The sequence below is a fragment of the Cololabis saira genome, chromosome 10 (genome assembly GCF_033807715.1).
Source record: "Cololabis saira isolate AMF1-May2022 chromosome 10, fColSai1.1, whole genome shotgun sequence".
Taxonomy (NCBI): Eukaryota; Metazoa; Chordata; class Actinopteri; order Beloniformes; family Belonidae; genus Cololabis; species Cololabis saira.
This window is the reverse complement of record NC_084596.1, coordinates 12,501,088-12,513,334: the sequence shown is the minus strand read 5'-3', so window position 1 is coordinate 12,513,334 and position 12,247 is coordinate 12,501,088. Positions and strand designations below refer to the sequence as shown.

At 41.3% G+C, this 12,247-nt stretch overlaps 1 protein-coding gene across 1 annotated transcript in view; it reads left to right on the top strand.

Annotated features, from left to right (window-relative positions):
- Nucleotides 1–12,247, top strand: part of LOC133452432 (receptor-type tyrosine-protein phosphatase F) — a 199,390-nt gene that overhangs the window by 171,722 nt on the left and 15,421 nt on the right. Inside the window, exons 22-25 of the mRNA XM_061731732.1 lie at nucleotides 1,742–1,865; nucleotides 2,210–2,385; nucleotides 9,505–9,624; nucleotides 10,576–10,730. Coding sequence (XP_061587716.1) covers nucleotides 1,742–1,865; nucleotides 2,210–2,385; nucleotides 9,505–9,624; nucleotides 10,576–10,730 — 575 coding nt within the window. The remainder of the gene's footprint in view (nucleotides 1–1,741; nucleotides 1,866–2,209; nucleotides 2,386–9,504; nucleotides 9,625–10,575; nucleotides 10,731–12,247) is intronic.

The following is a 12,247-nucleotide window of genomic DNA, read 5'->3' as shown; positions in this document are numbered from 1 at the left end:
TCATTGTAGCGTTGCATATGGACACACAGATTCCCTCATGGGCGATTTAGAGATCACCAGTTAACCTAATGTACATGTTTTCGGACTGTGGGAGGAAGCTGGAGAAAACCCTGCAAGCTCCAGTTTCCTTTAAAAAAAAAGAAGCTTCCCAAAGAATATTGAAAATAGTCATAATGCTGCCTCGTAACTGCGACTTGACTCCAAAAGTCAGCCTTGGTGGAAGTAACACTACTATTTACAAAAGCCAAATGATAGTTTGCTGTACGGCAAGTTACGAAAAGAAAAAAGGCACCTTGGGTAATTGGAGACATTTTGATGCTGTTACTCTTAACTGCAGCGGGATTTGTGAAGTGAAAAGCTGAGGAATCGCTGGACAAAGTTCCACTGTGAGTTGAGGGGGATCGATATGGAATAACAAGAGACCTTGTGACATTATCCAACGAGGGATAGGAGGCCATCGCATATCTCCTGAGATCAATATGTATGCAGTCTCCTGTCAACTTTTCCCAAGAGAAAAATGATGCAAGAAGGAAACGGTTAGAAACGGAGTAGGGCTGATATGGAGAAGGTGAAACAACAATGCTAGAATAGAAAAGGCAATACAAATAAAAGAGGCAGGCGAAGCAATTTAAGAGGAATTGTAGTTTAGTGCAAAAGAATTGATCACGTTAATCCTCAAAATGAAAGTTGTTCAATCGGACTGTCAAAAAGGTAGAAGGGATGCTCGCGGCTCGCAAAATTAAAGAAATCCGTTCCTCTTATTTCCAGCTAAAAGATGCTTTTATCAGTTTTGGGTTTTGAGTTTGAACCTGTCAAGGCTCCGGCGGTGAGTGTTGGCCTCGGCTGGATGGATTTGAATGACCGCGATGAGTGGCTCATTTCTCCTTCATTGACATCCATCAATAGCATCAGATGTCATGTCAATGATTTATCTGAGTATACACCAGCAGATTTGGAAATATAACCTGCAGTATGTCACTTTATCAGCTGCAAACAAACCTCAGTAAATATGATGTCATTCTTTGTATAAATAGACATGCTGTGAAAGTATATTTAGTGGAAAAGCCACATCAGGGTAGGTGTTTATTGTTTTGTTTTTGTTTTTTTACCCGTACAGTCATCAAATATTCTCTCGCTGTCACTCAGTCATCAGCTTTTTCCTACCTCCATTGACACCCATAAGGGTCGGCCAGGTCTACTGTGAAAGTGTGACCAGAAGGTAATGCAACGGATATTGGCCGCCCAGTAATAGAAACGGAAGTTGGGCAACGCCATGCCTCCATCTTTCTTAGATTTTTGGATATGCGTCTTATTTAGTCGTGGCCGTTTTCCCTTCCAAATGTATGATGATATAGCAGAGTCTAGTGAGTCAAAAAATGATTTAGGAATGAATGTTGGCACGGACTGGAACGTGTATAAAAACTTTGGTAAAATAGTCATTTTTATCGAATTAATTCGACCAGCCAGGGAGGTTGTGAGAGACATTGTCTTGTGTGATTTAACAAAGTTATAAAGTTCTCCTTGAAAAGGTGCATATGTTTTTTTGTTACGGCAATGCCCAGGTAAGTGAATTTGTGTTTCACAATCTTAAAAGGAAAGTTGGTGTATCCCACCGCCGTCGACCCCTCACTGACAATGAAAAGTTCAGACTTATTCAGGTTTAGTTTGTAGCCTGAGAACTGGCTAAAATTGTTCAGTAAACCCAGCAAGTCATCAGCTTTTTCATTCATCTTTTCCTCAGTCTATTGATCCTGGCCAGCAGTTTACCTGGGAAAACTCCAACATGGAAGTCAACAAGCCAAAGAACCGCTATGCAAACGTCATCGCCTACGACCACTCCAGAGTCGTGCTCACCTCTGTCGACGGTGAGAGCTCACGTACCCGCTTAACCCCCTCACATCGCTATTGACTGAGCCCGTCTTTGATTTAGACCTCCGTCACATGCACCGGGGGGAAATGCTTTATGCCTGCTGCTAAGCTAATGTATTCTCTTTGATTCAATAAAAGTGTTAATTACAACATGTAAATTGCAGAGAGGCACATTGACGATAGTTGATTGCGTAACACATTTGTACAGATTGTGATGATGGGCTCAGAAAGGCAGATGCCAAAAAAGTTATTCATCTTGATTAAAATGTTTCTGATTAAGAATGATCTTAATTGGACTGTGAAGTATGAGTTACGTCTCCTCTGTTTCTCTCCGCCTCAGCCGTTCCAGGCAGTGACTACATCAATGCCAACTACATCGACGGCTACAGGAAGCAGAATGCCTACATCGCTACTCAGGGACCTCTACCAGAGACGCTGAGCGACTTCTGGAGGATGGTGTGGGAGCAGAGATCCAGCACAATCGTAATGATGACCAGGCTGGAGGAGAAGTCACGGGTAAGGACATGCAACTTTCACTGAAATATAAAGCAGTCCGTCTCATTGTCCGTCCTCTGGCATCTGTTTCCTATGTGGTGCATCATTGACTGCGTTTCCATGCATCAATAACCCTTTTAAAACCCGAATATTGGCAATAACCCGAATTTGCACGGCCATGTAAACACCAATAACCCCTTTGAATAACCCGAATTTGCTAATTCAGGTTTTTAAAAACCCGAATATGACCCCTGGGTTACTCCATTTAAAACCCCAATATTTGGTCATGTAAACGCCAAACGGAATATCACGATCAAACGGAACATGAATTTGTTTTCTGCGCATGCTCTGTTCACAAGGAATCCTGGTCTTTTGAGTCCAGGAAGTTCTTATAAACACGGAGAAACGCAAGACCAGGCCACACTTTTGGAGTGAGGAGGAGACTAATCACTTCATAAATGTAATGAAGGATATGAACATTTTGGCATTTGTAGACGGTAGAAAGTACGGGGATAGCGAGATTTAAAAGAAGGTGAGCGAAAAGTTGCGCGAAGCAGCATTTGTTTTGAATTTGGATACAGGAAGAAGAAGCGGAAATGACAGGAATTGCGTCATCACGTTCTCCGTGCATCGCTGGTTTGATTGAGATATCCCGAATGATTAATTACCATGTATACAGGGATAACCCTGTTTGTTCACGCATGTAAACGGAATATTCCGAATGTTTCAGTAACCGGAATATTAGCAATAACCCGAATTTTGACTGCATGTAAACGTAGTCAATTATGCCTCGATTTCTTGACCTTTTGTACACACAAAGTGGCTATACATGTATTATAACTAATTAGTAATGTGGTTTCAAAGCGGCAGAACATTTCCATGGGAAGTTAATAAAGAAATGGAGGAAATTGGAACTGTTTTGTTTGGTCGTAGGCAGACTTGGCTGCCAGTTTACGCAATTAAATCCTGGTTTTGATTTATTTGTGAGGAAAACTTGAATTCTTTCATTGAATAAACACATTGAGTAACTTTTTTTGCTGAACTTCATCACCTCTCAATAGAATAATAAAGAATACAAACTTGCTGCTGAGGGGAAATCTGCGGACATGGCATTATTTTGTAGAGGAAAAAAAAGCTTCTAAAAAACATTAGTGCAATGTTGTTGCTAGTTAGCTGAAAACCAGTTCAGATAATCTGTGTTGCTGGACAGATGCATGGAAATAGAATAGAATAGGGATTACTATTCAGTATACAGTGGTCATTTTTTTGAGCATAACCTTCACCATTACTGAGACATCTGATCGACCGACTAACCGAAGCATCTGCTGTGATTTCAGCCGGGTACCATTCTAGTGGAAAACCCTTTTTGCTGAACGTAAAGCTCATAAAGTCGATAGCTCAACAACAGCAGATGCTCAGAAGCTGAAACTCAGCTAGATATAGAGTTTTCTGACAGATATAGGTAGATGCTCATGTAACGGAGTACAGAGGGACTTTAACACCTAACAAAGCCTGCAGGCATATAGACATCCGGTCCTACTTTAAAGCAGGATTTGTCAGCCTGATCAAAGTCGCAGGGACTTCAAAGGATACTTGGGTTGTCTATGGACAGTATCTCTGCATGTTGCTTGTCTTCTCCTCAGTCTTCAGCAATGCTTAAAAACGCCTGCATGAATTGTGTCTGAATCTGTTTGTGAAATAATATTGAGCATCAGCTTTTTTTACCCCTACCCATTCTCCACTTCTGCTTTGTTTGCCATTGAGGTAGGGCTGCAACTTTGCATATCAGAATAAGACTTGCATACTCAAAGTTTTGTATGCACAGACACATTGCAGTTGTTTTTTTCTTCTTTAGATTTTCAATATATTACAGTCACTATTTTTAAAGAGAGTTCAAGTCCCAATTGCTGCATACTTATTTATATAACAAGAAGGAGTTCGAGTCTCAATTGCAGCATATTTATTTATATAACACAGTGCTCAGAAATCACAGAATGATGCACTTCCTGAATTTATTTGAAGCTACCTGAAGTTGGAGCTAAAATGGGTCGCCGCATGACGACCCTTTTGTGCTCCTCAAACACATCAAGGCTAATAAAAGTAAAAATTTGAAAAAAAAGAGCACATGTGAAATTCAAGATTGGAATTGCTTTTCTTAATTACCATCCCATAATCATGCTCACAAACTCCTCTGAGAAAAAAGTCAATGTGGAGACCTGCTCGTGCGCGGCCCTTTATTAGCGAGTGCATATATGGCAGCATAATGAAAAATACCACCGGTTATGAAATGCAAGGAAATATAGATTAAAAAAAACCTAATTTCCAAAACTCTAGATATTGATGACATTGGAGAGGAAAAACATTACCTGAAATTCAGTTCATCTGCACCGTCGCTTTGAGAAAGCAATTGTTTTGTCAACGTAAAAGTCTAAATTGCTTACTGTCCTCCGAAACGTATCATCAGTTTTAATTTCTATCAGTGCAATCAATCATTTAGGCAAATCACGAGCATGCGCTCTCTTCTTGAAGCAGAGCTCATTTGTTGTTTTTTTTCCCCCTGGAGAATGTCTTCAGCAGGGATGCGTTTGATGAGATGATTTCTATTACATATTTGCTCGATGGCGGGGACACATGCGTACTCACAGATACCTTTCTATATATTTAGTGCGTCTGAGTGGCAATTTCAGAGCTCCGTGTGCCAGATAAACAGGCTCTCCTGCTTTGATCCCAGAGACGCAGCTGCACATACATACAAGGGGATTAAAAAAAGGCCTAAAACACCATGACACGAGCAATTTAAAGAGAAATAAAAACGACCTATGAGCCTTTCCACATCCAACACTCACATTTTATAATCAGCCTTTCTTCCCGCCACTTTAAAAAGGGACACAAAGAACAGAAGCAATGGAAGTAAAGACATTGATTAAAGTCAGACTTAACTCAGACTCAGACTAGATTGAAATTCTAAGTGTAGAAATGTAAAAGAGTAAGAAAATAAAAGAAGGTGAAGACATCTGTCCTGACCAGCTGCAAAGAGCCTGATTGTAATTTACTTTAAAACGGTATTTATATTACAGTATTATCACTATTTTAAAAGTGGTGTAAATGAATCAGTTACAAGTGTTATTAAAACTAGCAGTGATTTAGTCTGAGTACATTTTCATTGCATTGAAAACATTATTTAATAAGTAGAACCATCATGAAAAATGAGACTTCAAACTGCATCAGACAAGTCGGTTGATGATGAACAGAAATGTTTTCATATTGTTTCCAAAAATCCTGCTTTTGTGTCTTCTTGCTGCATCTCAAAGTCCCCATGAAATTAAAGTCTTTAGATCGTGCAGCTTGCACCTTATTTCACCTTTCCAGCAGTATCAGCTGGATGAGATTATAAACGGTGTTTTAAGACCCCCCCCTCCCCAATTTCCTCCAAAATAAAAATGTCAATGACTCATCCTGCACTCCAGAGTGTAAAATGATTAATGCTTTCTCAAATTTCTATGCCCATTTTCAATAAATGTTTATGAAAAGCAGATTTTGTACATGTAAGCTGGTACATTTATAGCTGCAGAAATGGCATAAAAGACAGACAGTATAGACTAGCAGTCACCCAGCTGGCTGAGGCTGAAGGGCTGTGACCGGTGCGTGAATGGCTGAAAGCTTTTTTGGATGTGCATTTTCTGATTCTATGCATGGAGGTAATGTTGAGAAATAATGTAAATACTGCCAGCCAAAGTGGGTCCAAACTTGTGACCGGTGGGGTATGTAGGTTATACTTTTATGTTTTCCCTGCTGAGAGATCTCAGAGTGGCAGATCTCATGGGAGCGCGCTGCTGACACACAGGCAGGCCTTGAACAAAGTTAATTTTCTCCTGATTTGTCCGCCTGAAATTGCCAATTTAGTGTCAGAAGATGTGTGGCTTGTGTAAAAATGGGTCCAATATTTCTTTTGGACGCTATAAGGCAAAAAATAATCTGTCAAAAGTTGTGTGAACGTTCATTTCCCCTATTTGAACAAGGACTCGGGGGCCTAGAGGGGCAGTGGTGAAAAAACCATGTGGTGAAGGAACAAGAAATGATAGGAGGGGGAAGTTTATACAGAAATATGCAGTATTTATTTCTGTCCTTGTCTTTTTTTTTCCTCTCAGACATGTATGGTGGGTGAGTCAACCTCCCACAGCCCAAGTAGGCTGATGTCTGATGCCAAGTGGAGCGGCAGCTGGACAAATGTGATTAGATTTCAGTTTCCTCTTGTGCTATCATTACCATAGAGTAATACCCTAAAAGAACAGGGCGTAAAACGAGAGTGTGTGTGGGGGTACCTGTATGTGACAACACGGAAGAAGCAGGGTTCAGCGCAGAGGCAGATGACACCTGCAGCCTGTGTGTGTGTGTGTGTGCGTGCATGTGTGTGTGTGTGTGTGCGAGGGAAGAGCATGCCACCTAACCTCAGACAACACACAGATATTCATTACCGTGACTGCTAATCCGTGTGTTTTTGTGCTGCTGGCAGTTCCTCATCACTCAGTGGAGTTTTTCCTGTAAAATCAGCCTCCGTCACTGAATGCGAGCTGTCTCCAGGGGAGGTGAAATGTGAGGGGGTGAATTTTACCACATTTTGCTTGTCAATTTGCACCAGCTCACTGAGACAGCCAGAGTGCTTCCAAATGTCAACTCCGTACTGCAGTATCAATACGATTAGCTTACCCACAGCACCATCGCTTCCTCGCAGGCTATTCAAGCTATGCCAGTAGTTCAGTCCCAGCAGTTGTGACATTAAAGGGTTTTCTGCATTTGTTCAGTGTCTAATGGGAAAATGAGAGCTTTGGCGCCTCTCTGAAACGATTTTTACCAGCGTTTCCTCTTTTCAGCTCTGCTACCACTCGGAGCGCCTTTATCCCACTGAAAATTGGTTCAGCTCCTTGATGAAAAACATGGCCACAGCAGTTTCCTATTCTCTCCAGTACCGATTCTGATACCAGGGGGTTGCCAGTTTTATTTATTTATTCTATTATTATTTTTAACAAGTTAAACAATTTTTTTTAAGTACCAAATAATAAAGAAGAACAATTCAATGAAGAAATCCAAGAATAACATTGAAACTGCTGCCAGAAATACGTCAAATAAAAATGCGTCTGTATTTGAATGATATTTGAATAGCTCGGGGTCCAAATGTCCATCGTAAACCTGATCAACTGCACTTGTTGTAACCGACATGACGTGATCGGTCTCTTTATTGATTGGAGAGAGCAGTTCAGAGAAGTATTTTCAACCTGGGGAACTGCAGCGCACCAGTTTTGTAGCGAAGGCCAACATTTTCGGGAGCAGTTGGCGGCTGGTCATCCAGGACAATGAATTATATCTTTGTCTGTCATTGTTGAGTCATTTCCTTTCTTTGTGGAATTTCTGAAAAGCTAATATCCAAATTTGATTGTGCGCTATGTCCTTCCTTTACTTTGACGTGATAAACTTGTGGTTTTTCATGAAATGGCTTCTGAAATGCTTAACAATGTTGCTTGTTATTCTTAACAACATGCATGCCACCTCTGGAAACCGCAGTCTTGCATAATGAGCATGTTGCCGTTTTCTTGGTGGGATTTTTGAAAATAACACCATACAGTAATCCCTCGCTATAATGCGGTTCACCTTTCACCGTCTTCCTGCTTCACGGATTTGCATTGTGCATCGTGTTCTGGATTCTGATTGGCTAAACAGTCTCCGCCGCTTCACTTCCTGTGTCAATAACGTTGGTCGCTTAGCAACAATGCTGAGAACGGCCAATGAGCTTCAGCAGCAGCTCAAGAACGGAACCCTTTAATGAATCGCTCATTAGAGTTCTCAAATATAATCGATGGTGGCATGTCGGTTTATAAGAATCTTTTTGCCCAGAAGAAAAAAGAGCGACAACAACTGCCCATAACTATGTTCTCTGGAAAAAACACCTGCACCGCGGGCTTTAGAAGAAAAACACGCTTCCGAGCGGAGTCAGGATGCAGCAGCATCAGAAGAGCAGAGAAATACGCACGAGTCACAATTCGTCCTACTGTACTTATTGTATTTTTTTCATAATCATTTTTCATTTTCTCCCGTTAAAATCCAATTACTCGGGTCCCGGTGGGGCGGTGCTGATCCCTGCAATTTGAAGCCTTGTATAATAATTGTAAAAAAGAAAATAAAGGTTACTACTTCACGGATTTCACCTATCATGGGTTCTTTTTGGAACGTAACCCCAGTGAAAAACGAGGGATAACCGTTTTGCCAACATATATTACTGGGTAGCTAGATCTATCCAACAACCTGCGGGCCACCGTGGCTCCACTGTATCGGATGATGCGTAGAAGTAAATACTCACTGATGCGGGTATTGATACCACAACAACGCTAGTCTTGCTCATCTCCACAGAGAATCATCTGAAATCTGCCAAGCCAAACCGATCCTGATTGTACATTTGCATGGACTATTCTTTGTCTGGAAGCCAGAGCCAACTCTTGTGACGCCCAGTGCACCTGTTCGCCAGTTGGATGAAGAAAGGGTTTATCTAGATGTCCAAGTGTTGTGTTCTTTAACTTAGAACTCGCTAAAACCACAATAAAGGGCAAATAAGTCCAGTCCTTCATGTTCAGAGGTCCGCAGAGTAAAGCACAGCCACGTTTGTGTCATCCACAGAGAAGCTCGCTCACGGCGCGCACGGAGCCAGGTGGCCCGACCTGCTGTCCCTTCATGACAGGCCAGCGCAGCCATTTAGACACATCTCCCTCCACAATGCGAGGCCCAGTCATCGCAAATTCACCAAAAGCACACATGACAAAGGGCTGCAAACCACCCAGCAATTAGCTAATTGGGAATGATCACAGACTGGTAAAAGACAAAGTGGGCTTTTTAATGCTCCTCTGAAGCCCGCTTCAAATGCAGGCACGCACGGCTGCACATGCGATTCACCCATGTGCATGTTTTGGTTAATACAGGAGCTGACTCAAAGTCTTCAGTTTTTAATTAGACAGTGGACAAAGCCTTTGATCTGACCTCTTTAATGTTTCCTCCTTGTTAATCAGTGTGATCCTACAAGCCTCTCACTCGCCTCATATTGGATGTTAGCAGCACTTCCGTCCTGACAATGTGCCCTCTCTGTTGCTGTGCCAGGTGAAGTGTGACCAGTATTGGCCATCACGAGGAACAGAGACCTACGGGATGATTCAGGTCACCATGTTGGACACCGTGGAGTTGGCCACTTACAGCGTCCGCACATTCGCCCTCTACAAGGTACGGTGCCGCCTGTTTTTCCATTTACCTTGATGAGAGGCATCAGACGTGCATGTCGTCGTCTGCTGACAGATAAAAAGCTATTACTGCTGGAATCTTTTTTTTTCTTCCTTTTTTTTACTTCTAAGATTTATCTCATTGTCTCATTTAAATCTTTTTTCTTTTCCACATTGACATTTAATTGCACTGGTTTATTCTCTAATTCGTTATCTTTACATTTTTCGACAAGTACTCACTGATTCTTAGAAGTCTTCATTAAATAAAAGTCTCAGTCTGGACCAAGAAACCATTTTTATAGAAACCGTCTAAGAAAAGCTTCTGGGGTTTATTTCCATTTATTTGTTATTTCCACCAACACTTTGCAGAATGATTAAAAGCACTTGGCTTCTTGTTGTGCTAATTAAGTTATGATTTAGCTCTGGAACTTTGCTTAAAACATAACCCTTTTAAAAAACTGTGTTTCCTGGAGTCTAGCAGTGTTTTACAAGAGAAATCTCTTTATTGCACTTTGCATAGAGATAGAAGAATAAAAACACAGCACTGGAAAGATGGTTGGCCCTGCCTGTAATCACAGGCCTTAAGCACACAGGTTTGGAGCCAGAGACAGGTGCAGAAGGGTGCAGGGGGAGAGAGAAAATCATAAACTACCGGAGAGAGATACGCAAAGTTAATGACACGCAATAATGGAATACAATTTCATGGTGCGTGGAAGAGAGAGGAGAGGAGAGCAGAGAAGAGGGGCTCTACTCGGGCTTTTCAAATTCTAACTGTACAACTTAATCTCCCTTTCATCAAAGCCGTATGACCTTTTCTTGTTAAAACTAAATTTACCTAGCATAAGAAGTCTCTGTATGAAAAATCAAGCAATTACACTTTACTAGAGCAGGGTAACACACTAAAGCCATCAGGCTCCTTTCTGCTGAACTAACCCACCTGATTCTCCTGCTACAGAACGGCTCCAGTGAAAAGAGGGAGGTGAGACAGTTCCAGTTCATGGCCTGGCCGGACCACGGCGTGCCCGAGTATCCCACACCCATCCTCGCCTTCCTGCGGCGGGTAAAGGCCTGCAACCCCCTTGATGCCGGGCCCATGGTGGTCCACTGCAGGTGCGTGCACCAGGAAAGAAGCTCTACATAGTTTATGCCAGGGGCGTCAAATGTGCGGCCCCATGTGCGAGAAGTTTCCAACGCAAAAAACCAAAATGTTAATTTACTAAAAAGGAAGGCATAAATAATTGCCATGAATCGCAGCATATCCGATAATATATTTCTTCTACAAATCCATCGTTATTCCATAAAGAGAGCAGTTTTCGACATTTTTTTAGTTTTCTAGAATGCATTTGCCGATTTCTTTGTAGAAGGTCGTTTATTTTTATTAACTGACTACTATTATATATTTTCGCAGGAAAAATATCACTGATAAAAAAGATGACAGAAGATATTTATTCGGAGAATTTCAGTTTTGACTACGAGGATAGTGACAAAGTAAAACAGTTAAAAGAGAAGTGCTGACTTTTTCGGCACACTGGCGTAAATATCCGCCGCTAATTTTTAAAAATAAATACACTTAATTGTACTGGAAAAATCTCTAAATCACAAAGAAACACTCTCGGATGTAATAAGAAAGATTTAGGCTTTTAATTAAATTTCCTATAAAAAAGCGAAATATAAAAAAAAAACATACTTGTTTCTGTTTATCTTTGTAAAATGATATTAAAAGTATCTTACATAATTTGAAAAAAACGAGAAATTTCAAGAAAAGATCCTGAAGAAATATATTTTACATAGAGTGTAAACAAAGTGCATATTTCCTTTAAAATTAACTAAACTGATATTGGATTAGATAACAATAGTTAAAAAAAAAAGATTTAGAAAAAAACGTTTTCGCACCTTTTTTGTTATTTTGAGCGTGCGGCCCACTAGAAAAAAATTGGTCAAATCCGGCCCGCCAAGCAAAATTAGTTTGACACCCCTGGTTTATGCTTTCTTAACACAGGAGTAACCTCATGCTTTACTTTTAGCCTATATGATCATGTCGGCATCCTGATACGTTATGTGAGCAGGGTGGGAATAGGTCTGTGCGTTAGGATTGTACACGTAGGGGTTTCCAACAGAGACTGAGGTATAAAGCCTGTTTATAGTCAGTTGTGTATCCCTTCATGCACAGCAGCTTGCATCACAGACCAGCATGGGTTTTCATTACTGTGTCTGTTTGGAGGTTCCAGTAGAGCTGCATAACTTACATGTGCGCTTTTGAATCAAATCAGCAGCGAATACCTGCACAAACAGAACGACCTGCCAGCCAAGCGATCATCCGCAGAGATGAGTCAAATTGGCAGCATTAATATTATGCAGCCGCCACTGGATTTGGTGTGACATACATGCAAGTCAGGTAACCTGGGTGGCTTAAGGACACACTCGGCATGCAGAACAGGAAAGTAATCCCGCTTAGACGTGTTTCTGGCGCGACAACCCCTCCCCAGCCTTTACTGGAATTTCCCAGTTCTTTTTTTTTCTTTAGTTTTGAGAACATTCTGCACAAAGCAGCAGAGTGCTTTCGTGCAGTACGTGCAGACGCCAGTCAGTGACAGAGTGCAGGTACAGACTCTGAAAACAAAGCAATC